The 27,760-nt window shown below is 38.9% G+C and overlaps 1 protein-coding gene across 2 annotated transcripts in view; it reads right to left on the bottom strand.

Annotated features, from left to right (window-relative positions):
- Nucleotides 1-913: 913 nt before the first annotated feature.
- MDFIC2 (MyoD family inhibitor domain containing 2) overlaps nucleotides 914-27,760 on the bottom strand; it is a gene marked incomplete at its 5' end in the record, with an annotated part of 98,872 nt that continues 72,025 nt past the window's right edge. For both annotated transcript variants that reach the window (XM_082637791.1, XM_082637792.1), the window contains 2 exons: nucleotides 914-1,305; nucleotides 13,564-13,785. In XM_082637791.1, coding sequence (XP_082493917.1) covers nucleotides 1,046-1,305; nucleotides 13,564-13,785 — 482 coding nt within the window. In that variant the 3' untranslated portion in view covers nucleotides 914-1,045. The remainder of the gene's footprint in view (nucleotides 1,306-13,563; nucleotides 13,786-27,760) is intronic.

Here is a 27,760-nt window from a genome sequence, read left to right as displayed (position 1 = left end):
AAAAAATTTTTGTAAGTATGAGGAAGTGCTCAACATAATTATGAATCTCTTGAATTATCAGAAAAAGAAAAAAAATATGGTTTCTGAAGCACATGCTGTATTAGGAAACTTAGTGCTGAATGAGTACCTGCACATGTATTTCTTTCAGGTGCCTACACAACTCATCGTTCAGTAAAATGAAATGGTTCTGTTTTAATATCCTGCTGCTTATTGTACCTGACAGACAGAAATGAGGAAAATGACAAATTGATGATCTGGGGTCATTTTCTTGAAACTTGCACATAATTCCCATTTCTGCTCATTAGAATAAAGAAAAGCCTTTCTGTAACAAATTAAGAACATGCATAACCTGTTATGACATAGTCATAGACATATAATAATACGGTCTAGAATTACAGTACTCTCTCAAAGTACATCATATTCAAAATTCACTGGATATGTCTTGGAGACATCTGTAGTAATTACAGGAACACGGTTTCTAATTCATTTAATTCCCTTTCCTACCTAAACTGAACATATAAGTGAATTTTAAGAGGCTGTACAAATAAATTTTTAATTACAAAATGATGTTATGCAATGCATTATTAATAATAACCAACAATGCATAATGTTTATACATGAGTCCATTAGAAGGACAAGCTAATGTACGTCAGTTCTAAAAGAATGTGCTAATTTGTCCTGAATTTGTGAATGAAGTTGAATCCATGATGCAAGCCAATGAGTGCAATAACAGAATGGTTTCACATGCTGTTTTACAGTTAAGAAACATCTTGTACCTATGGCATTTAAGAGGTTTTTAAGATTTGTTCATCACATGTGATCAAGATCTGATTTTTCAGTGAGCCATGCGGTTGGGAAATTTGGAATAAGGCCATTGAGTTGACAATACTAGCTTTTTCCCAGACAGGTGCAGAATAAAATGGTCTGGAGCATCCAAGAAATGTATACAGTCCTTGCATTTTAGCACATAGAAATCACAGTCTCACTGTAATGGAGTTTCCCCCGGGGGCCAAAGGGTCTGCGGGGATGTGGTTCCTTTGTCATGCTAGTGGTTACAGATTTCTGAAATCTCCATGGCCAGCTCCAGACACTCACTGGTCTCCTGGCAAGAGTCAAAAAGGCTGCAGTCTATGTCACAGTTGCAGTTGCAGTCATTCCGGGAGTGGCTTTCATCTGAGGTGTGGCGATACCTGTGAGAGGGGCAGCACAAATTGGTACACACCGTTTCACACGTATCCGGGAGCATCAGGAGACAATCCAAAAACTGGCAAAACAGACAGGTGAGGATGAGGGAGGCACAGTCCTCTGTTTAAAGAAGAAGAAAGACAATTACAGGTGGCCCCTCTGGGGGCGCCTGTGAAGAGGAGGCATGTGCAGTGGTGTGCTTGATAACTTTATAGCCAGCTCTTAATTATTTATCCGTATGAGGGACGATGTACACCAGTTAGCCTCTCCAGCTCCCCCTCCCCCATCCAGTACTCACTCTACTTAATTAATTGCTTCATTAACTTCCTGCGCATTTCCTATTGATTCCACATAATCTGGTTATTGAAAGTGCTGTCACTTTCCTAAACTCCTTTATTTACGTTGCCTGCAGAGGTGCTGGGAAGCCGCACAATTAGCTGCCTATCTGGAAGCCTTGCTGTGGTCTGAAAAACAGCAAGTCCTCCCCAAGTGCAGGGAGCTTGCAGCAGCAGTTAGATTTGGGGACAATGAGAGATCATACACATCTCTGGGTTCTCGTCACAAGGCTTTCTTATTTGTTTGATGTGGATTCCAGTAAATCTGCCACACCCATACTCAAATGTGAGTGAAAAGCACATTTCAAAACGTAACATAAATGATTTTTTAAATAATCATAGTTGTTTCGGGTTGTATTTTATTTTTAATCCCCGTCTTCTTTTTCCTCCAGTTATGTAAAGCCTTGATTTTTATATCAATTTAAATGAAATATGTCATCGTGTACACCTAAAATGGTATAAATCTTATCAATCCTCTTTAAGAAAATTGGTTTAAAAATTTACTATGCAGACTTGTAAAAATGTGAAAAGTATCTCTAAGGCATTGAAGGTAATTGGTAATTCTAGCCAAACAGCTGTGATGGGTTATAGATTATTGTATTTTTTGTTTCCATAAAGGGAATTAGTTAGAAGATGTAGCAGTTCTCTTGTTAAATTATAACTTCTTAACATCTTCCTTCCTTCCTTCCTTCCTCCCTCCCTCCCTCCCTCCCTCCCTCCGTTCCTTCCTTCATTTCTTTTTTTTAACATCTTGATTGGAGTATAATTGCTTTACATTGTGGTCTTAGTTTCTGCTGTATAACAAAATGAATCAGCTATACGTATACATATATCCCCATATCCCCTCCCTCTTGCATCTCCCTCCCACCCTCCCTATCCCACCCCTCTAGGTGGTCACAAAGCACCGAGCTGATCTCCCTGTGCTATGTGGCTACTTCTCACTAGCTATCTATTTTACATTTGGTAGTGTATATATGTCCATGCCACTCTCTCACTTCGTCCCAGCTTACCCTTCCCCCTCCCTGTGTCCTCAAATCCATTCTCTACATCTGTGTCTTTATTCCTCTCCTGCCCCTAGGTTCTTCAGGACTTTTTTTTTTTTTCTTTTAGATTCCATATATATGTGTTAGCATACGGTATTTGTTTTTCTCCTTCTGACTTACTTCACTCTGTATGACAGATTCTAGGTCCATCCACCTCACTACAAATAACTCAGTTTGGTTTCCTTTTACGGCTGAGTAATATTCCATTCTGTATATGTGCCACATCTTCTTTATCCATTCATCTGTTGATGGACACTTAGGTTGCTTCCACGTCCTGTCTATTGTAAATAGGGCTGCAGTGAACATTGTGGTACGTGACTCTTTTTGAATTACGGTTTCCTCAGGGTATATGCCCAGTAGTGAGATTGCTGGGTCATATAGTAGTTCTATTTTTAGTTTTTTAGGGAGCCTCCATACTGTTCTCCATAGTGGCTGTGTCAATTTACATTCCTGCCAACAGTGCAAGAGGGTTCCCTTTTCTCTGCACCCTCTACAGCATTTAGCATTTGTAGACCTTTCGATGATGGCCATTCTGACTGGTGTGAGGTGATATCTCATTGTAGTTTAGATTTGCATTTCTCTAATGATTAGTGATGTTGAGCATCCTTTCATGTGTTTGTTGGCAATCTGTATATCTTCTTTGGAGAAATGTCTATTTAGGTCTTCTGCCCATTTTTGGATTGGGTTGTTTGTTTTTTTGATATTGAGCTGCATGAGCTGCCTGTATATTTTGGAGATTAATCCTTTGTCAGTTGCTTCATTTGCAAATATTTTCTCCCGTACTGAGGGTTGTCTTTTGGTCTTGTTTATAGTTTCCTTTGCTGTGCAAAAGCTTTTAAGTTTCATTAGGTCCCATTTGTTTATTTTTGTTTTTATTTCCATTTCTCTAGGAGGTGGGTCCAAAAGGATCTTGCTGTGATTTATGTCATAGAGTGTTCTGCCTATGTTTTCCTCTAAGAGATTGATAGTGTCTGGCCTTACATTTAGGTCTTTAATCCATTTTGAGTGTATTTTTGTGTATGGTGTTAAGGAGTGTTCTAATTTCATACTTTTACATGTACCTGTCCAGTTTTCCCAACACCACTTATTGAAGAGGCTGTCTTGTATACTCTTGCCTCCTTTATCAAAGATAAGGTGACCATAGGTACGTAGGTTTATCTCTGGGCTTTCTATCCTGTTGCATTGATCTATACTTCTGTTTTTGTGCCAGTACCATGCTGTGTTGATTACTGTAGCTTTCTAGTATAGTCTGAAGTCAGGGAGCCTGATTCCTCCAGCTCCATTTTTCTTTCTCAAGATTGCTTTGGCTATTAGGGGCCTTTTGTGTTTCCATACAAATTGTGAAATTTTTTGTTCTAATTCTGTGAAAAATGCCATTGGTAGTTTGATAGGGATTGCATTGAATCTGTAGATTGCTTTGGGTAGTATAGTCATTTTCACTCTGTTGATTCTTCCAGTCCAAGAACATGGTGTATCTCTCCATCTGTTTGTATCATCTTTAATTTCTTTCATCAGTGTCTTATAGTTTTCTGCATACAGGTCTTTTGTCTCCTTAGGTAGGTTTATTCCTAGGTATTTTATTCTTTTTGTTGCAGTGGTAAATAGGAGTGTTTCCTTAATTTCTCTTTCAGTTTTTCATCGTAAGTGTACAGGACTGCCAGAGATTTCTGTGCATTAATTTTGTATCCTGCTACTTTACCAGATTCATTGATTAGCTCTAGTAGTTTTCTGGTAGCATCTTTAGGATTCTCTATGTATGGTATCACGTCATCTGCAAACAGAGACACTTTTACTACTTCTTTTCCAATTTGGATTCCTTTTATTTCTTTTTCTTCTCTGATTGCTGTGGCTAAAACTTCCAAAACTATGTTGAATAACAGTGGTGAGATTGGGCAACCTTGTCTTGTTCCTGATCTTAGTGGAAATGGTTTCAGTTTATCACCATTGAGAACGATGTTGGCTGTGGGTTTGTCATATATGGCCTTTATTATTATGTTGAGGTAAGTTCCCTCTATGCCTACTTTCTGGAGAGTTTTTGTCATAAATGGGTGTTGAAGTTTGTCAAAAGCTTTTTCTGCATCTGTTGAGATGATCCTATGGTTTTTCTCCTTCAGTTTGTTAATATGGTGTATCACGTTGATTGATTTGTGTATATTGAAGAATCCTTGCATTCTGGGGTAAACCCCACTTGACCATGGTGTTTGATCCTTTTAATGTGCTGCTGGATTCTGTTTGCTAGTTTCTGTTTCCTTTCTTTCTTTTTCTTTCTTTTTCCTTCCTTCCCTCATCCCTCCCTCCTTTCTTTCTTTCTCTCTCTCCCTCCCTCCCTCCCTTCCTTCCTTCCTTTCTTCCTTTTTTTAGTTAAGAAAGTCTCAGAAACTTGTGAGGGTTTTGGAAAAGGGTAGGTAAGTGTTCATGTGATATAGCATCTAATTAATTAAAATCAGCGTCCTGAAGACTTGATGGTTGAAAGTAACATTCTAGCATGAATTGGAGAAAAATTCTTTCCTCCTGATGGGCTTATCAATCAATTAACATTAAACTTTTTGTAATCTATTTTTCCCCCATTAAGAATGTCAGTAACCTTTGGTTTTCAGACTTCAGTTGACTGTAACTGTACAAGCCTGCAGGAGGGATTTCGCTCTTTGCCTCATCTGTCAGAGTGATCTAAGTGTTCTTAGAGCTCCCTTCATTGATTTCAAACAGTGTTTTCCAGAAAACTTTTTTCTTTTCTTATTCATATACTTCTTAGTGTTTAAGAGAAGGGAGAACGTGGCAACTTGCTCTGAAAGGGAACAAATATTTTAAAGAAAACCATTCTTATTTCTTTAAAAAACATCTATAAAGGTCTCAAGTGAGTTCTGTATATAGGTAAACAGAAATCTGCCTTCATCCCTGTGTTCCTCCCCCTCCCCCCGCCTCTCACCCTCCATTTCTTTCTTCCCCGTAAGACAGTGGTAAAGAACCACACCATGACTTTTATGACGACTTTAATTGCCATATATTGTTGCAGGTGCTGTGGCCATTACTCAGTATTTGTAGTTTAGGCGGACTGTTCCATAGTATGTCTGTGGTGTGTGTACTCATCTCTTTGCCAGACTGGGTGTATTTTTATTCACTCAGAGCCAGTTTCTAGCATGTGGCCAACTCACCCGTAACTCATAAGTCACTATAAATCTCCCGCAGAAATTCAGGAGTGAGTGAGCGCTGTACATAGACTCTATTCTGCGTATGCATTTCTGAAGAGGGCGTGTTGGTGGTCAAAGATTTCAGGCATAAAACCTCGTCACGTTTTTTGCAATTCCAAGACTGCTGCTATAGCAGCCCCTGGCAAAGAAGAAGTTCTCAGGAGAAAATATTCCAAGCAAATGCTCCCTGATCTTTTAGGCTAGAGACTCAGGTCCATGACCATATAAAAATGATTTTCCCACTAGGTCCTGTCCTTTGTAGGTGCGAGACTCAAAGTTTGGCTTGGAAGTAAGTCAGGTTGGGTATAGGGTGTTCTGTGGGGATGGGAGCTGGTGTTTCCCATCAGAGTGTGAAAACCTGTTTGTAAAATGGCCTTATAATTTCCTGTGGACGTATAACCGTTTGGTTCAAATCCTCTTGCCAACGTCTCCTCAAATTGGCAGACTCCGGAGGTCTCCGCTTCTGATGTATACTGTAGATTTTATTTATAAAAAAATATATGTTGGCCTAATCCTTTGGTCAAGTTGGCATTTGTTTCCTTCCATCTCTCTATTTTGCACTGGAGAATAGAGCCCATTTTTTTCTGTTTATAAGTCAGTCCTTTTTATTTGGTTGTAAAAGGCAGAGCCTCTTGCCTAGAGAAACACGGCAACATTAATGAATTGAAAACAGATTTTTCCCCATTTTCAAGTGTGTTCCACACTGTTCCTAAAAGACATATTAAATAATTCTACGCGAGCAGGCAAAACTGTTCTGCATATGGCCAGTTTATGTTTGCACAAAAGTAACGTAAGCAGTTCAGAGGAAAATTGACACACTGTTTGAAAAGAGAGTTGGACTTTCCATTCTCCTGAATGGGTATATTTTCCTTTGCCTGCCGTATTCCTTGGGACTTTAATGTTTAATAAACTTGATGTTCAGAGTCATAGCCTATGATTAGTACTCCTCTCGGCCCATCCAAAACATCATCCCTGCATCCAGCTGCCTGCTTCCCATCTCTTCAGCTCTGTGCTCAGAACATCTCACACTTACCAAGGCCGCATTACGTCATGGGTGTCCCTCTTTCCCGCATCCCACAAACCTGTCTCTTCCCTCGTTTTCTCTTGTGAATGGCTCCCGAACACGCAGATGAATTGGCACAAATCTGGGACTCATTCTTGTCATTTTCCTTTTCCTCATCATACCCTTCCCAGCCAGTTCTTTCCTGAGTTCTGCTGATTCTCTCTCAAATTCCTATTTGAAACCCATCAGCCTCTATCCACCATCCTATAGCCTGTAGCCACCATCAGCCATCACCAGGTCAACAGAAACAGCCTCCTGTCCTGACACTGCTTCCACATGAGCCCACCTCAAATTCATCAGCCCCTGTGATACTGTTCATCATTAATTAGAACATCTCACTCTCCCTTTAGAGTCAAGTCCTAAATCCTTGCCGTAGCCTGCAAGCTCCTGTGTGATCAAGTTCCTGCCTATTTCTCTGCCTTCCAGTTCTAGTGTCCTCCTAACTCACTGCACTCCAGCCCCACTGGTTAAATTTCAGTTCCTGGGATGCACGTAGCTCAGGGCCTTTGTACATGCTCTGTCTCTGGCCTGTGTTGCACACTCTCCCCTCACAACTTTACCATCTCGTACTCAACCTTTGGCTCTTTAGCTTAAAATACCTTCCCTGTAAATCACATCCTTGCAGAAACTCTCATAGCACCCTGCTTTGTTTTTTTCTTCATAGCACTGACCACAGGATAGTATACTAATTAGTTTATTGATTAGTTCCCCCCCCCACTAAAACCTAAGTTACAAGAATGGCTTATCTCTAGTTGAATGAATGAATAAATGAACAATAAGAGATAAACAGCATGGTCCCCACTTTTTAGATGTAAGGACTAAGGCTTAGGGATTGTCACTGACTGTCCTAAAACTTTCACCTGTATGGTGGTGGAGCAAGGAATTAATCTAACTCTGAATCCAAAATCTGTGCTCTCTTTCTCATTGTTAGATGTGTCAGCTGGTTCGTGTAAAGCAAATTTGCAGTCCTGTACACTTTACAAACATCTCACATGGGTCCTGAGATAACTCTCAATTGAGTACTATTACTGTTCTATAGATGAGGAAACTGTGGCTCAGAAAATTTAAGAAATACAGGAAGTGGTGGGGCTGTCATGTGAACCTAGATTGTCTCCTCCAGAGCCCTTAACTCTGAAGCTGACCTGCGCTTCATAACACACACGCTTTCTTTGGTCGCATTCAAGCCTGGCACCAGATGCTCTAGGCCTCCTGGTGACCTGTTCTCCCTTCCATTCCCCTCTCACCCTACTCCCCTCTGTATTCCCAAGACTGGTAAGGTGTGTTTTGCAGGTTCTTCCAGGTGGCTTCTGGCTAGCTCCAGCCAATAGGAGGCAGCTATAGGAAATGGGAGGGTGGGAGAAAGGAAAGCCTGGGGTATATCTCCTTCCTTCTCTCTGCTTTGTATTTTCCCTTTGGTTTTATCTTTTTCTGGATGCCCTTCTCTTTGTGACTTCTGCTAATGCCACTTACTAGTGGTCTGTCTACTAATAGTTAGTTGCTAGTGGCCAATGAGCTAATGCCAGTAGTAGTGATTTACTAGTGCCCTAGAGAGACCAAGGAAAGAGGCGGCAGAGCTTTCCTGTTGTCGGTAATTTCCTCACGTAGCTTTTCACTTCTCCCTATACCTTTGTAACACATTCCCAAGTATTAAATTTCTTTTATTGGACTACCTGGCATCATGGCATAGGCTCTAGTTGCTGCTGTCAGAGTACCCATCTCATTTCCTACTTCTTCCTTCCTTAAACCTGGATTAAAGGAGGTTTAAGATGTATCCAAGACCTGCAGGCCATTCACCTGGAAGTGGTGTTGGCCTTTGAGCAAGAAGCCATGATAAAAACCCTCTCTTAAGTTGGTTTCATTTCCTCTTTACACCCTTAGGGTACATTGAGGATGTGGAGGCTATAACATGCTAAGTGATATCCTTAGGACCCTGAAGGACTACTGCAGCTTCTAAAGGTGCTAAATGTTAACTGGATAGTGGCTACTTAAGAGGGAGAATCTTTCTGTTTTGTATATACATTCATTTGTATTACTTTTAGATTCCACATATGAATTCTATCATATAGTGTTTGTCTTTCTCTGTCTGATTTACTTCACTAAGCAGAATATTCTCTAGGATCATCCACGTTGCTGCAAGTGGCAGTATTTCATTCTTTTTTACGGCTGAGTAATATTCCCTTGTATATGTATACCACATTTTAATGTGGTTACCAAAGGGGAGATGGAAGGGGGCCACAAATTAGAGGTATGGGCTTCACAGATACAAACTACTATGTATAAAATAGATAAACAGCAAGAATATACTGTACAGCATAGAGAATTATACCCATTAACTTGTAATAACCTATAATGGGATATAATCTACAAAAATACTGAATCACTATGCTGTACACCTGAAACTAATACAGTATTGTAAATCAAGTATACTTCAATTTAAAAAAGAACAAAAAAGGGGACAATGGAGGAAGAATCTGCCTCATAAGAATGGATCATGTTTAATCATAGTGGAAAAGGTAACAGTGCGAAGGAGTTTCCACTCATATACCTGAGGTCGGCCCCACATTCACGGTCCTGTAATCCCTGAGTTTGTCTTTCCAGCTTTCAGTGTTCTTGCCACCATGATTCCCCGGGGACAGGAGGAGGGAGGAACAAGAGGTAGCTGTGGCTGCCCTCTGTGGTCCCTGGCGCATTCCTCAACTCCAGAAACATGCTTCCTGCATCTTTGGGAATCATTTTCCAAAGTGGCAAGAACATGGTTCTTCTAAAGGTGACCCCAGATAAACAACAGTCTCCCTTCCTCTCCCCCCAAAACAACGTAAGAGAAAAAAAGACAAGATGAACCTGGTCCACCCCCAGTATTCTCATATGTTAATGGTTAATGTGCTGTCCCTGAGAGAATTTGGCATAATAACAAGATTCATGACACCCTGGCTCCAACTGATCACTAAAAGTTTTTGGTCAAAGAGTATCAAAATTGGGACTTCCCTGGTGGTGCAGTGATTAAGAATCTGCCTGCCAATGCAGGGGACACGGGTTCGAGCCCTGGTCTGGGAAGATCCCACATGCCGCGGAGCAACTAAGCCCGTGCGCCACAACTACTGAGCCTGCGCTCTAGAGCCCGTGAGCCACAACTACTGAGCCCACGTTCTGCAATTACTGAAGCCCGTACACCTAGAGCCCGTGCTGCGCAACAAGAGAAGCTGCCACAATGAGAAGCCTGCGCATCGCAAGGAAGAGTAGCCCCGCTCTCTGCAACTAGAGAAAGTCCGCGTGCAACAACAGAGACCCAACGCAGCCAAATGAATGAATGAATGAATAAATAAATAAATAAATAAACCAAAAAAGTATAAAAATTGGTTCCCACTCCCCCAACATTTAGTTCTTTAAAAAAATGTCTGTAATACAGAATGGGAATAAATAAAGTGTGACTGCCTTTCTCTAGCTGGGGTATCATCCCTGATGTTATCAATTTTAATAGCTACTTAAATATGTCAAGATCTATTTAAGTTCAGACAAGCACAACTAACATTCAAGTCAGTTCTTTAGAACTAGAATGACTGGATTTGGGTGATACTTAGTAAATTTTTGCTTATGTTTTTTTCTGAGCAAATGAACTGAAATAATTATAAAATTGAAACATTTTATAAGATGACACTATTCCATTTAATTGTATGAAATTTACAGTGTAGAAAATGTAATCATTTTATTCAGTAGTCCATGGTGTAATTAAGACTGTTCTTTTGAGGTATCTTGTATTTATGATTTTCCCCTTCCACCTGGATGAGACATCTCAAATTCAAAATTACACATCAATTAGGTATAGTCTCAGGATTCTTTTTAAGGAGGCTGTTTTCTCATATCATGTGTATCCCTGGTTTTCTCATCCACGGGGATGCTTCTGCAATCCGAACATAGAAGCAGAAGCAGAGACACAGATAGCGCTCTGTACTTTTTCCATTTTCTTCAGGAAAGGGACCACACAGGATGAGGCACAATTTAATGTCGCAGCGCATAGTGTGTGATGTGCAGTAAAGATCATTTTAAATTCCCATCAGAGCACACACCATGAACTGTGCTAATGGATGTAACACATTTTACAAAATCTGCATGTGTGAGGCTTCTGCATCCTGTTTTAAGTGGGGCAATGTATATAAATAATAGATATTAGCAATTAAGCATCCATTCCTATGCACTCATTTATATATTTGAAAATAAATTAACCACAAACTACATAAAAGTGGATGCAATCTTCTCTTTTCCCTTCTGTTTCCCCTGCTGTTCCTGAAAGATATTTCTGTATTTATCTCAGTATGAACAGTGACCCCAGCTCTCAATTTCTGCATCCTTAAATTAATTACTATCAAAAATTTCCTAAAATGCAGTGAGTCTGACTTAACTCTTTATTTCCTTGATGTTTTCTATCTAGGATAATGAGAGGTTCTTAGCACTATTTGTGGGCCCTGGTCGAGGTGTTTTACTCTCTTTTTTAACCAGGTACCAAAAACTCTTACCTCAGTGGGGGGATTTTTTTTTTTTTTTCGCAGTGTGGGAAACGAGGATGAGCTATTACCTGTGTTGTCAGCTTAATACTGGAATTTTCTGGGTCGTAGTAGCCTCTGTCCAGGCCCTAAGAAAACAGTCTAATTCAGTGGTCTTCATGAATCTCCTTTGCTCTTTTGAAGAAAGAGTAGCTGGTTCTTTTCCTACATGAGGCTCCTCAGTATGTGTTGCCATTTTAATGGAGTAGTCATTTTGGTCTTCCCTGAGAATACAAGGGTTCAGATATCATGCTAGCTGTATTGGTCCTTCTCATTCTGCCAGGATACCTGATAAGACAGGTCAGAGTGGTTCCAGAGGGGCACTCTCCTGTATTGTGTGGATACATATTATGGTAATTCGTAATTCTGGGATCATTACAACCAAGATCCATTACAAGTAAAAATCCATGCATCCCTTACATGATCTGATAAAATAAAATTCTCTATTGTCAAAATGCAGAGAACTCACCTCTGTTGCCTGTTTTCTTTTCTTTTCTTTTTTTTTTTTTTTTTTGTGGTACGTGGGCCTCTCACTGTTGTGGCCTCTCCCATTGCGGAACACAGGCTCCGGACATGCAGGCTCAGCGGCCATGGCTCACGGGCCCAGCCGCTCCGCGGCATGTGGGACCCTCCCGGACCGGGGCATGAACCCGTGTCCCCTGCATCGGCGGACTCTCAAGCACTGCACCACCAGGGAAACCCTTGCCTGTTTTCTTGATTAGCGTCAAGCTCTAACAAAACCAGAAACTTGGACATCATCTTGGACTCAAGGTCATACCTGGCAGCCTATTGGCCAAAGTTAGCTGAAAGCTGTGTATTGTTGGGAGTGTCTGGGGCTTCATAAAAGAAATAGAACTATTGCCAACACTTAAAAATTGGGAGGTTTCCTGTAACACTCTAGTTCTGGCAGGTCTGAACCTCTTTTTCCTTCTGGCAACAATTAGCTGGAGCTGAGCAGAGGCAGTGTTCTCCTCCTTGCCACAGTCCTCACCCATCCCTGTCATACATCTGGAGGTCCTTCCTTATTTGCATTGTCTCCTGGCAACTGCAGGCAATTGTGTCTTCTAGTCTAAAGCCTCCATGGCAATGTTTTCACGAGATCATATATAACGTGTGTTAGAAACCTCTCCCCTTACTTTTTAAAACCATAATCATAATAAAAGCAGAAGTCGAACATCTGTTCTGTGAGAGGTTCTGTACTGGTTGTTTCACCCATGTTATTTCATTTGATCTTCAAAACACCCTATTGCGTGTTACTAGCTCCATTATATAACTGAGTCTGAGATTTAGAGATGGTAAAAAACTTAATCCAGTCTTACACAGTGAATAAATTTCAGAGCCAGGAATTAAACTGATGTGATTTCAAAGTTCCTGTTATACAAAGTTTATTTCACTTTTTTAATGTTATTTTGAAAAAGTAAATATGAATTTAAATATAGACCAGAAACTGTACCTTTTTATGTTTTCCTTTGAGAAACTTCAAGGTTTCTTTAAATGCAAATGTCAGTATGGAACATTACACAATTCCTGAATGGTTTATGTCTCCTATGAAGGTCAGTGCAAAGTTAACACGAGTAAAATTCCATATGTCTTGGTGTGGAGTCCATGACCTTGAACTTGACTGTGCTGATCATTTAGCATAAATTCAATTTGAAATTGGTTTTGCAAATGCAACATGCTTCTTATGTCATATATAGAGGTGGTTTGGTGTAGCTTTGCACTGATTCGAATGCCTAGAAGGTGATGTTACCTAGAGGAACCAACCCTTTTCCACAGGCTGCTGGTGTAAGCATCCTTGTATTTTATTGCAGTCTATATTTATACTTTTCCAGCTTTACAATGCTATTCCACCCTGTCTTCTTCTCCTCTCAGCCTAGAGTCGCAGGTTGAATAGTCCCAGATGCAAGAAGAGAAGAAAATTGGCCATTTTTTAGTCCACTTCATAGCTCCATAGCAAGAATGATTTTACCTCACTCCGGCTATTTAAAACACTTTGCCTCAAACTCCCAGCTTTGAGAGCAAACAACCTGCCAAGCACCTCATAATTGCAAGGTGACCTTGACATGTGTCATTCCTCAGAGTTTTCAAATTGAAGCCTTCCTGTTTAATATTCATAAAGACTTTTTTTTTCTAACAGCATATATGATGGTTTTCCAGGGGCTGGGGTTTGGGGAGCTTTATTTAGAAATGGGTTGATTGTGAGAAACATACCATCAGTGTCTCTTGGATGAACTGAAGGATGAGTTTGGAGGTAGGAAAATTTCGTTTGGCATTCTTCAAGGGAGGACAGTGATATGCTGGATTCTGACAGTTTTTTCTCACTGGGGGTTTCCTTGGCTGGTCCATCTGTGATTTTGAATTCGGATACTGAATTTATAACGATGGTATTAATGGCTTTCTCGTCTGCCTGCTTTTCATTTGTGAGTTGCGTATCTAGATGAAAAAAGAAAACACACATACACAGACCTGCTTATAGTTGACGTGACCTCGCGATCCAAGAAGGGACATTTGCAGAAAAATTCACGTTCTAGACTGTTATAAGATTAAAATCTTATTTAGAAGCATGAAGCGTTATTGGACAGGATTATCTTGAATGAAAATATATGTAAGAATAAAAGTTCAATAATTATAAAATCTTACCCATATTACAAGTTTCACCTCTCCCAGTAATTTGTACCACTTATTTCAAAAACACAGATGGTTTTTATAGTGATGGGTGGGGAGAATCAAGGCATTCATTCACTAGGATTAACAAAATCTCATAGAATGTTGTCAGCTTATTGTCATAATGTTTTATGGATCTCAGAAGTAGTAGAAGCGTCTTAAATGCTGTTCAGTAATGTATATGATCTCAATCAAGTTGTTTTATTTCTTTGTGTCTGCAAACCTCAGTTTCCTCCCCTGTATAAGAAAAGTGGTCACACATAACCATCCTATAAGCTCATTTCTACATCTGCCCTTAAAGACTCTTACTTTGCCAGTCTTTTCTCTGCCTTGCCATTTGTTAGATGTCTATGAGGTGATAGTCTTTGTGGCTTTGGGGGTGCACTTCTTGGGAACAAGCTTTTATTTCCATGTAACCACCTAGCAGGGAACCTAGAGCAAAGTCCTTGACTGAGATTCTGGTTTGGAGAGGCACAGAGAAGGCTGAAAAGACCTAGGTGCTTCGTGTATTTCAGAACTCCCATACTCATTTACTGGTTCCCGCAGAATAATTGAGGGTCTGTTAGAAAACAGGCACTGGTCTCGAAACTGGGGATTAAGTGCTGACTAAGACAGGCACGGTCCCTGGCTTTCAGAAACATCCAGACGGGGTAGTGATGCAGGCAGTGTATAGCTCACCTACACCAATTAAATCATCCTAAGATGGAGAGAAGAGTTAACAGAAGGTATTCTCAAACCTGCATCCAGGATGACGCCCAGGGACTTCTTCAGACCTACACAAGCCTCAGTCCTGGTGATCTGGCAGCACTGTTGGGAGATGGTGAAGATGCCTCCTGGAGAACTGCCTTTTCCGTCACTAGCCCAATGCCTGATTCAGTGATGCTCACAGAGTGACTGAAATCAATAAAGCAGTTGGCAAACTGGTTTAATTTTACTGCACTTAGGCAGCTCCGTGCAGGAAATACATTCTTGCCAAGTCCGTTTTCATTGTCCTTCCAGAAATTGCTTCTTAGTTTGAGGTAGATGGAAATCTCTGCTTGATCCAGCCTCCCAGGACAGTGGTAGACGTGTCTACAGAGTAGAATCATCTAGGAAACCTTCTAAAAGTTTGGAATTTTTTTAAAGCTCAGGCAATCCCTCCTCCCCCTCAAGAGATTAGATCACATTCCCTGAGGGATTTTTGAAGCTCCCTGAGTGATTCCAACATGCAGAAAAGTTTGGGAACCACTGCCACAGGGGCCTTCTGCTTTCGAGAGTGGAGAAAGGAGAGGACAGCCCACTGATACATACATCAGTGATTTTCAGAAGCTAATCGTGAGACAGTTGCTCTCCAAAGGCTCCTAACTGGCCCGGGAGCTGACGGTATTGCACGCACAATTGTCTTAGGCCATTTTTGTTGCTTTCTGAGCCTCCAAACAGCTTTGGCTTTCAACAGTGTTTCATTTTTATTCCCTCCCTCTTAGGCTGCTAGCTTTAAATCTCTTGGTTGCAGTTTGATTCACCTTAAAAGGGATTGGCAGAAATAGGGGTTCAGAAAAACATCTATTGTTGATAGCAATTAATGTAATATTGAATAGATAGAATTAGTTCAACAGATTGGGAAAGTCTTGGGTTCCTTTAACCCAAGAGAGATTCACCAAATTAATGGTATAGTGATGATAACGATGATGATGACGATGATGACAAAAATAATAGTTTATTTTTCTTGCTTGTATATCAAAGTGTCAAGTAACCAGCTTTAATCACAAATAGTCATTCAAATTATGCCTTCAGTACTTAGAGAAGAACTGATATTTGGGGCCAGATAATTCTTTGTCACAGGGAGATCATAGGACGTTTAGCAGCATCCCTGTCCTCTACCTACTTGATGCCAGTAACACCAGTTGCCCTAGGACATGACAAACAAAAGGTCTTGGATATTGCCACATTTCCTCCATGGGGCAAAATCACCAATTTTGAATATCAACCCACTGCTTTATACACGCACACACACACCCACACACACACCACAGAGTTGTATACCTTGTATGTCAAGTTCTCTGTTACCACTATGTACCTTATTTAATTTAAGCATCACAAAGACTCTAGGAGGTAGATACTATCAGCCTCCCAGGACAGATGGGAAATGTATAAATTGGTACCCCAAGTTAACAGATGAATGATTGTAACCAAGGCTTAGTTTATTTAGATAAGTTCCCTAAGGCTTCCTTGTTAGTAAATGGTAGAGCTGGGATTTGAACCCAGGCTGTTTGGATTCCAAAAGCTTTGCTCTTGTCCCTGTCTCTTTATATTATTCAACATTTTCTCCAATTTGTTCTTAGCTTTTATCTCTGCTTCCTCACTATTGGGACTGCACATCAGCAAAACCCTCTTCACTCTAAATCCCGTGATGTGTCACCTACCTGAAATCAAGCCTTGCAAGTAACGTTGCTTTACAGACATACCTAAGCAGTCTTTGCAAAGCAAGACTACTTTCTTGCACACTTAGGGAATCCTGCCTCTTTAGTTACAGCTGCTGTATCCCGTACATTAACGAGCATTTCAGGAAGAGCTGATAGATAACAAAACTTTGATGAGTATAGAGATTACAGCAGCTATTTACTACAGAATTAATTGACAGTCAGTTCAAATTATCACACGTAGTCAGGCTGCATGCAATGTAAATTGCTTTTGCACAAAGTAATTCAGTAACAAAAAAAAAGTTGGATAGAGGTTACTGGAATATAAGAACATGCGGAGAATACAGTATACAGCCAAGTGGTATATGATTCTCTTTTTAATTTCTCGACACTTTTAAGTATAGCATTTTGAATCTAAGTGGTGTGCTACATTAAGCAACCATTTGGAGACACTGGGCTTGTACTGAGAGAATTTTATGGAGAAGTTAAACTGCCATTCATAAAGTTATTTTAATTCTATAATCTCTGTTTATATTTTTATTTTTTTTTTTCATTCCCCACTGGGAGCTATCTGTTACTCATTAGAAAATCATCTGACAAACACACATTTCAGAACCCAGTCTGTTCAACCCAGAATTCTGACATCTGAAATGAGTCACAATTTTTGGGTGAATGTTACTGACATCTTCCATCTTTTATAGATGGAATACTAACAGTAATTTCCCCAGATTCCTTCTTTTGCGGTGTTATTTGACTTTGTACCCAAAGTATTATAAAGTAGCATAAGCTAAAAGGAGAAACACATAAAAAGTGGTATCACATCTTCTGCAGAGAAAACTATTTTGGAATTAAATAAGGAACTCGTGAAACTAAATTTGGGATGTTATACATAGTTCTTGACATTAACTTAGAGAAAATAATTTTTTTCAACAGGAAAAAATCACCAAAATTAGGACAAAAATTAGAAGTTCAACTGTACTTCATGGGAAAGAAATTAAAGTGTGTACTGAAAGTCAGGGAAATAGAAAATTTCTGTTTGGGCTAGAAGTAATTGCAGAAGCAATGGGCATAAACTTAAGTAACAGAGACGACAGACAGTAAATTAATTTTTTATTACCATTGAGCAAATGCTGTTAATTTAATTCAATTAACATTTATTGAGTACCCACATGCAATGGATGAATCAATGTGACAGGAGCTATTAATTTATTTACTTTGTCATTAATGAAACATTTTACTGATTTTCATTTTTGCTCACTAAGTGTGACTTTAGAATTTTTGCATTGGTGCATCTTCTGAGTCTGTCTATATATGAATTCAAATCATGAGTAAGTAGCATCTCTTCTCCCCGCTGCTCCTCCCATCCTATTCTTGTTTTCCCCCTCCCTTCCCTTCCCATTCCTCTGTCTGGGTTTACTTCTTTGACCTTTCCTATCTTGATTATTGGTTTCTTTTTTCCCTCCCATTCCTTCAATGTAGTTTTTCCTCACACTTTGTTCTCTTGGCTCCTTTCTTTGTTCCTTGGTCTTAAAGTCTGTATTCGTTCACACTCACAACTTATTTTCTTTGTGCACTTGGGCCCCAAATCTCTATGCAGTTAGCCAGCTAGCCACAAAAACTATGTGCCTAGCTGTACTGGGTGCTTGGGAATTCAAAGACTAAGAGCAAATAGTCCTCAAGAGATCCAGAGTCATCACAAATTGCAGTCTCAAACTTGCAACTGACTATTGGATGTTTTATTTGAATTACTGGCTAAATCCTTACAATTACTGTGTCTCTTTCTATTGGCCCCTCATTCTCCTCCTCAAACTTGGTAATCCTGGATATCCCTGGAGAATTCACAGTTCAATTTCTTTTCATAGTACTGTCATTTTGCCAGTTTCATGAGCTTAAAAATATTTGATTTGCCCCATCTCTCCGTTCAATGACCTTCCAGTTTTTCTTTATTATTCCTTCTAAATATCTCACAAGTCCATCTCTGTTTTTTCATTTAAAACACTACCACTCAGGTTTAATCTTCTGTGCCCTCAAACCTGGACTCCAAGGCATACCTTGGAGATATTGTTGGTTCTGTTGCAGACGGCCACAATAAAGGAAATACTGCGATAAAGCAAGTCACACGAATTTTTTGCTCTCCCAGTGCATATAAAAGTTCTGTTTACACTATAGTGTAGTCTATTAAGTGTGCAACAGCATTATGTCTAAAAACACAAGGTACATACGTTACTTAAAAATGCTTCACTGCTGAAAAATGCTAACCGTCAGTGAGTTGTCTTCTTTTTGCCATAGTCGTAGCAAAGATCATTGATCCCAGATCACCATGACAAATACAGTAATAATGAAAAAGTTGGAAATATTGTGAGAATTATCAAAATGTGGCACAGAGACACGAAGTGAGAAAATGCTGTTGGAAGAAATGACTCTGATAGACTTGTTTGATGCAGGGTTGCCACAAGCCATCAATTTATAAAAAACACAATATCTGTGAAGCACTATACAGCAAAGCACCATGAAACAAGGTCAGCCTGTGTTTCAGTAATCATTGATCTCAACTATAATAACAACTCTCCTAAGACATCTTACTCAATGTAATCAAAATGATGTCGTGAGCAGTACTCTTATCATATTACTCATGAAAAAGCAAAACAAAACAAAGCAGACGCACATCATGCATACACACAAAATGTCAGTAGCTCTTTCTTTCCCATTCTCTTATTCTCAATTAACTTATCCATTCTACTGACAAATTGCCTTGACAAAAGTTGCTTGTTGTTAAGTTTTTCTTGTGAACACTAAACTCCACAAGCCTCTGTGAAAATTATTAGATACGATGTTAAGGCAGCGTGATTTTAGTTTTAATTCTAGACCAAAACGTTTAAGGTGAGTGTGTATTTCAAATGTTTGGACCATTTTTAAAGCTGTAATGGTAAATTATATTTTCCTTTGGATTTAAACTATACTCTAGCTTAGAATTTAGTACTGTGATTATCTGTGGTTGAAATCAGATCGAAACAGACAAGTGACATTTCAAAGTGTAAGCTACTAAACCATTAATAAATAATTATGGTTAGTAAGCTGACACTGTAGAGGTAAAAAAAAGTTATTTCCTTTGTATGTAAAGTTTGTAAAGTTCACACAAATGTCAGAAATTATATTTTGTTATTGTTGGACTCTATGGACTTTCTTCTCCACAGCTTGGTAGGTAATGACACAATACACAAAGTAGCGAAAAGCATACAACATGATCACACATGATGAAAATTATTAGAATGAGCTAGAATCATTTTCTTTATGTATAGAGCATTATTTTTCTTACATTGAGTTAAATTTGAGATTTGATACTATGGCTAAAGACAGAACAAAATGAGGACGATAAGGATTCCCTAGTAGTCACAAAAGCATAATAAAAGGTAACTGATACTCAAAGAAGGTGTTTTTAAAAAAAACAAAACAAAAAACCCACATTTTCTTTTTTGGAAGCTGAGTGGGGTAATTTTCTCAAGGTGAGGGTTGAAGGCTTCCTAAAATGTTCTCACCTTTTGAAATGAGTGGCAGTAAGTAATTCATGGAGCATTCCAGTGTTACATCCTGTTAGTTAGATTGGACAAAAAATCTTGGGTTCATTACATCTGTTTTTGTTTTTTTTTTTGCGGTACGCGGGCCTCTCACTGTTGTGGCCTCTCCCGTTGTGGAGCACAGGCTCCAGACACGCAGGCTCAGCGGCCATGGCTCACGGGCCCAGCCGCTCTGCAGCATGTGGGATCCTCCTGGACTGGGGCTCAAACCCATGTCCCCTGCATCGGCAGGCGGACTCTCAACCACTGCGCCACCAGGGAAGCCCTACATCTGTTTTTTCATGGGGGAGGGGTAAATGAACTAAGAATATTATACTGGACCTTCTTTTTCTTTAATTTTTCAAATGCCAGCTCTAGTTAGATGTCCTTTAAAGACATTCAGGTTTTTTGTTTGTTTGTTTTGTTTTTTAAGACATTCAGGTTAAAGCAGCAGTTTTACATATCATTGTTTTGCTTTGTCTTCTGCAGCAATTCAACTGAAACTCTGCTTCAAAAAACATTAGATAAAATGTTTATCAGGGGCCGTGACAAGAGGACATTTTAAGTCTTTTCAGTCAGCCTTAGTAAATCTTTTTTTTTTATAGAGAGAAAAAGCAAAAGAATATTATTCCTCCAGATGTCAAAGCAATGAGTGTTCAAGGTAAAAAGGATTCATGGGGAAGAAAGTTCTAAGAGAAAGTTGAACGTGGCCCCCTCCTCAGGCTTCCCTGATACCTGCAAAGCAACTTTAGTCTTTTGGGGCCTAAGTGGGATTTTTGGCCTAATGTTTCTAGATAATTACCTGCGTTTTCTGCTTGCCACTATACTTTGCACCGGTAGGCAGACATAGGCTAAGTGATATACTTTTATAGCTTGATCCTAAACTTTAACAAGGAGCAATTCAGTCCTAGGAAGTGGTTGAATCTTCTTTAGACATGAAAACAGTTTGCAATTATGAGTCTCCATTTCATTTTCATGCAGTTAGCTTCAGTTTAACGTTAGTATAAAGTGTCTCAAGAAATAGAGATTATGTTACCTTAGGAAAAAAATAATTGGTTAGCAGTTTTTATAGCTTGATGCACTTGGATTAGTAATAGGTTAAGAGCTCTGAAAAAAATAAATGAAGCCAATCAGGCTATAAACTCATGTATAATTGGTGTTGTGTATACATTTGATTTCTTTTTTTACTGTTATGTTTGAATATAAATGTTAAAAATTAAATTATAATTATTCACGATCATCTCTATTATGTTAAAACCATCACAATTTATCATCCCAACTATTTGAATGTCACTGAAAGTCTCTTACTTGCATTATCTCATTTGACGCTCACAACAGTATTGCAAAGTATTATTATCACCATTATATGAATGAGGAAGTAGATGGAGTGTCAGAGATTTTAATGGTTTGCCCAAGATTACCCGGCTGGTAAGGGGCAGGGCTAGTACTTGAACTTATGCCTTCTAATTCCTATGACAGTCAAACTTTCACAAATTGCTTTATGGAACCAGGCACTCTGATATGAGATCAAGACACTTTTCTTAAGTATAACTCCTTTGTCCTTTCTGATTTTCCTTTCTCTAGGCTAAGCGATTTTGCTGGTGTTTGATTAGGAAGCACGTTCTGTGTTTGCTCAAAACCAGAATTCTTACAAATGATTGCATTTTCCAAACTTATCCCTCAAAGACCATTTCAAGTGTCATCTCCTAGGTGAAGCTTCCTACACTGCCCCCCACTCCAACTGAAATTGTTACCTTTGGGAGCCCCCAGAGACATGGGTTGGTCCTCATTATAGCCTATACCTCCATTTATTGTACTGTGGCTAATTGTGGATGTATTTCTCTTCCCTTTTCTGTTGTGAGCTCCTTAAAGAAATGTGACCTCCATTCATCTTTGATTTTCCAGTACCTAGCACAGTGTCTGGCAGAAAGCAACCGTTAAGTAAATTTCAGATGACTGATGAACTGACTGACAGATTGAGCGTGGGGTGTCTCAGCTTTCAGTTGACAGTTGACTCATTTTCCCTGGGACAGGTGTTTCTGAGCACATCTTCCATTGGTCTTCCTCTCCCACTATCGCTATGCCAGTTGATCCTGATGAAAGTCTAAAAATTCTCTCTTTTGAGCTAAAATACATGTTGATTTTTATTTTGATGTGAAAGCAACATTTGCATTTGTATCTATAAAACTGTGAAGAATACAAAAAGACACAAAGAAAATAAAATCCCCTGTAATTCTACCATTATTAGCACATTATTTCATTTGTTTCACAAAAAGACAATGGAAAAATCTGGTGTATATATAGCATATATATCTACATATATGTCAGATTTATAATATATAAAATATTAAAATTAGAATATTTATCTAATTTTAATATATTATTATATATGCAATATATATGTATATATTGTATATAGTGTTTCCAAGATGTGCCACTCACTCTTCTAGGAACTTTGCATGTATTAACTCATTTAATACTCCCAGAAACCTTATGTGTTAAGTACTACTAGTATCATCCCCAGTTTTTGGATGAGGACCCAAGAGCACCGGGATATAAAGTAACTTACCCAAGGTCACCCAACTAAAAAGTGATGGGGTTGGGATTATAATTAAGGCAGCCTGGCTACGGGTCTGTGCTTCTAACCATCATGCTATATTGTCTGTCTAGATAGAGGTTTTAAAAGAAAATCAATATTGCAATTTTATTGAATATATTGTATCATGTATGTTACAATTATTTCATGAATATTTCCCTGTATCCTAAAGATTATTTAAAAACATACATCTCAGCTCAAAAGTTACCTCCTCAAAGAAGCCTTCCCTACACTAAATCTAAAGCAGTGGTTCTCAATTGGGGCAGATTTTGCTACCGGGGGCACTTGGCAATGGTTGGAGACGTGTTTTACTGTCATGATTGGGATGAGTGTTTTTAGTGATTAATTGCCAGGGATGCTGCTAAACATCCTGCAATGCACAGGAATCCTCCCTGCCTCTCCCCACGACAAAAAAAAAAAAAAAAAAAAAAAAAAAAAAAAAAAGCCTACACAAGGAATATTGTTTCCTCTGAATTTGAGAAATCCTTGTATAAACTAATCTCAAGCCCTCACCACCAGCCATTTCTACTACATCACAATTTCATTGTCTTCATGGTGCTTTCCATTATTCTGAAAATGTTTTGTTTATGTATTTGTTTACGTGATTATGGAGTATATGTCTCTTCTACCCTTGACTAAAATATCACCTTTATGAAAGCTTTGTCTATATTAATTAATTGCAATCTCCTAGAAGGGTGCCTGGAACATAATAGGTACTTAATAAATAAGAAGTCAAATAATGCATAACATTTCTTGCATGACATATCATAAATTATTTAACATTCCACCATTCAATAAAACTGTAAATTGTTGCCAATTTTTGCTATTATAAATATTCTTAAACACAATTTTCATGAATCTTTTCATGTATCTATTCATTTATGCAGGTTTAATTCATAAGTAAGGACTTAATTGGATTAATGGCCAAATTTCTAAAGCTTTTCGTATAATTTACTAATTGCCTTCCAAAAGGATCATGTCAATTTATACCCACACCAGTAGTGATTGGGGGAAGTTTGCATACTCTTTTCTGGCTGACTCTAGGTTTTACCAATAAAATAATTTATTTTTATCAATTCAAACAGAACTTTGAGCCAAGTCTTCGGTTTTCTATATCTGAAAAGACAGTCTTTCACTATCATGAGAAGTGCGAGGTTTTTTTTTCATATCCACTGCCTTTCTGAAGAATTTTTGCTCCACAACTAGATTCATGGGTAATTCTGAGCTCTGCTGCATTATATGGAATTAGACAGTGAAAGACATTCATTTTGGGTTTATAGATCTATACGTTTTGTTCAAAAATATTTATTGGATGATTGACGTTTGGTTTTTGTTTATTTAGCTGGTTCTTGCTTTTGTGTCCTGAGGGCTCTGAGGTGACATGTCTGTTGACAGACTGTGCAAGATCCCTGTTGGCTTGTAGGCCTTGACAGGTTCATACCCATTCATAACATGCCTATATAAATGTAGGATAGGGATGAGATCTATACAGAGAGCCTGGAGGCTAGAAGTCAAGCCACACTAGGAGGAAGGGCAAGAGGTAACAAGATGGAGTAAGTAGAGAAGCAAAGCACATGCTCATTTACAACTCCTTTGGCCCATTGTATGTGCCCAGTGTATTATGGCATCTATCAGAAGCCTAACTGGGCTTTATGATCTATTTTCCTGGTAGCCCATCTGGTGGAAGTTTAGTCCAATGGTCTCCCTCCTAGGGAAGGTACAAGTCTATCCAATGTGGATTAGAGCAGCTACTGACTTTTTTTTAAAGAAAGTTATCATATAATAGTTATTTTGGTATATTTTATACCATACATAGCAGTTAATGTGGCAACTTATATATCCCTTGCATGCGCGCGTGTGTGTGTGTGTGTGTGAGTGTGTATACGTGTACGCATACCTACCTAAAGTGGGTCTTGCTCTTTTCCCCCCTTTTTTACTAGTAAAGGTTTGCAAGAAAAACTCTGGAGACCGCTGGTCTAAGTAGTAGACTGAGGTCAGCCCTCTACATCCCTCTCCACCTGAAGGAAAATCCGTTTTCTTAGGCTTCCTTTTGGTACCGAGGGTGTGGCACACTGGAAGACTGACAGCCACAGCAGCTGCAGTAGTGGCCTGAGTAGACTTTTCCTCTGAGTTTCTATAGTGGTAACAGGATTAACAGACTCTATTCTGGAAGTACTTGGGTGGCATAACACCTCCCAGCAGAACTATTCCTGACAAGGACGTGCAGATGGAAATGCATATTTATGTCACTTAAAGCCTACCAGAGACACAAGGATTTCAGCTATAACAATAAATAGAAAAAAAAATTCTCCAGAGTTTTTGGTAACCCATACTCAAGTGTACTGACGGTGCTTGGCGAAAGACCTATGGTTTGCTCCTTGTCCAAGCGTAAAATATTCAGTATTCCAGCACGTGAAGGTAGACTATTCTGAATATAGTTTAGAATACTTAAAGCAGACTAGCACAAAGTTAGGTGACATTTTCAGGTCTTAAAAATAACAGAACAATTCTATGAAGTGTTTGGACCATTTGAAGGAAAAAACAAAAGTCTCCTTTAAAAAAATATCCACTTATTCCATGTATTAATCATGATAGGTTTTAAAAAATTATTTCCACAGGCCAAATAGTCACTGTAGTCACAACTTCCAAGTTTAAAATATTGTCTTTATAGCAATCCTTGATAGAATTTCTCCTAGCTTCCTTCTTAAACACCTCTGACAATATAGAAAAAGAAAAATGCTCACGTCCACAAAATATGGGCTTGCTTGTTCTGGGAAGAATTAACACAACAAATCTACTCATTAGAATTAAACTAAAGAATCCAATCAGTCTGGCGCTTCAGCTAGCTCAGCTGAGAGGGCAGTGAACACCCTCTGTCTCCCCACCGTGCCCCAACACCTTGCCTGGTCCAGTAATGAATATTCTGTATCATTTGGAAAATTGAGCTGCCCTCTCCTTTGAAGAGCTGTGCTTTTTGATCTGACCAGCGAGCTATAGTTCTTTATCACTCTAACCAATCCAGGTATGATTTTTTACAATAAACAGAAAATTTTCAAAGATTGAGATTCTGATTAGATTGCCTGAAGAAATCTGTGAAGAAAAGAGAAGAAAATATTAAGGAGCAAACAAATGGAGGTGAAAAGCCTGCAGGATAGATCCAGAGGGACACAGTGAATTAAGAGATTCTGGGGCTTCCCTGGTGGCGCAGTGGTTGAGAGCCTGCCTGCCGATGCAGGGGACACGGGTTCGTGCCCCGGTCCGGGGGGGATCCCACATGCCGCGGAGCGGCTGGGCTCGTGAGCCATGGCCGCTGGGCCTGCGCGTCCGGAGCCTGTGCTCTGCAACGGGAGAGGCCACAACAGTGAGAGGCCTGCGTACCACAAAAAAAAAAAAAAAAAGAGATTCTGAAGAAGTCAAAATTATAATGACAGAATTAAAATCTGCGTTCTGGGCAGTAAAACAGAGAATTGACCCTACAGAAAATATCAGTAGTCATGTAGAGAGTAAATATGAACAACTTTCCCATAGTTTAAAAGTAAAGGATAAAGGACTGAACTTATGATGACAAAAATGGTGTTAGATACAGAGGTCAGAGCACATAGATCTCACCCAAGAGTTAATAGTTTCCTAAAGAAGAAACCAAAACAATTTAAATATAAGCTTTGTTTAAAGATAATCTTGATGTGTATGTCTTCAGTAGAAACAATTTATGAGTGTCTACCTCACTGTCTAAAATTTAGTAAAAAAGAGACCAATAATCCTACAAAGTATTTTAAATTATAAAAATAAAGATATTTTTCAAGCACCCAGACAAGAAAACTAGATCATATAAGAAAGAATTGTTCTGAGGTTGTCCCCAAATCATTTTTGCCAAAGCTCAGTGCCAAAAAACAGTGGTGCAACATTTCTTAAATTTTGAGGAAAGATTAGGCCTTGACAATTTTATCCTCAGTCAATTTGTCTTTTCTGTGGGAAGGTCTACTAAGGTATTCTCATAATACATTATCAGAAGAAAATAGTCTACTCTAAAGAAAACTAACAAAACCTTTTTTGAAAACATTATTTAAAGTTATATTTTCACTTCCAGAGAAAGCAAAAGCAAAAGTAGGAAGTCAGGTTTTGAGATGCTGAGGCAAGGAAAGAATGACAGTTGTCTTGAGGAGCGATCCGTGGTTATTACAAAATTAAAATTACAATGAAAACATTGAGGTGCATGTCCTTATTCACAACTAACACTGGAGGTGATGGAGCCAGAAACCAGGAAGCGTGTAGAACTCTTTGGTCTCCTTATCAGATGGTACCTGGGTGTAATTATAAAGCAACCTTTGCAGGATTCATTTTTATTCTTCATTATAGCAGTTACCTGGAAATTATACGTAAGAAAGATTCTCAGATAAAACCTCCACTCACAAAAGTGTTTTCTGAATTTTCCAAATGCCTGTAACGAGCATGAGTTTTCCAAATTTTCAGAATCTTTCACGTTTTCTTAAATGAGCATATTGACACAAAAGGCCTTTGTAAAAACTAAGAAAAATATATTTCTTCATTGAAAAAAAATTCCTTTTCAAAATGACCAATTAAAAATGGGGAACTTTAAAATGAATGCTATAAAATACTGATGCAACAATATGGATTAGAAACCAAGATAGTCTAATAGAAACGTTAGTGTCTGGAGTGGTCAGTGTGTACACGTCAATAATTTTATTCTTTGGAAAATATTAGTATAAGTATTTCCTTTGTTTAATGAAAGGAATGATGAAGGCAAGTATTGTATGTCTTTATTCTTTAGTGATTCTCTAAAATATTTTTATAAAGAAAGGCGGAAGAGAGAATTCAGGCATTTTGGAGAAGATCCTGGCGCTAGTGAATGTTTAGATGAGGAACCCATCTCAGAACCCTATGGGATGCCAAAAAGGTCAGAATCAGGGCAGCGAGCAGCACAGTAGTAATACAGCTATCCGGGACTTTCAGTTCACACAGTTTGTTCAGAGCCACTGTCTCTTTTTTTTTATTTTTATTTTTTTCACTGTCTCTTTTGATCTGCAAATCCTTTCCTCCCAACAGCATCCTCTCCACACATAGACATTTGTGACTCCCAATTTTGTGAATGCCCTTTACAAGTGCCATTCTCTCTGCTTAGGGTTCCCTTCCCTCTTTCCCCACCTTACTCAACTCCTCATCCCTCAGACCTGCAG

The sequence above is a fragment of the Mesoplodon mirus genome, assembly GCF_964341445.2.
Source record: "Mesoplodon mirus genome assembly, chromosome: 12".
Taxonomy (NCBI): Eukaryota; Metazoa; Chordata; class Mammalia; order Artiodactyla; family Ziphiidae; genus Mesoplodon; species Mesoplodon mirus.
Note: the sequence above shows the minus strand (reverse complement) of the source record. Positions and strands in the feature narration are given on the sequence as shown.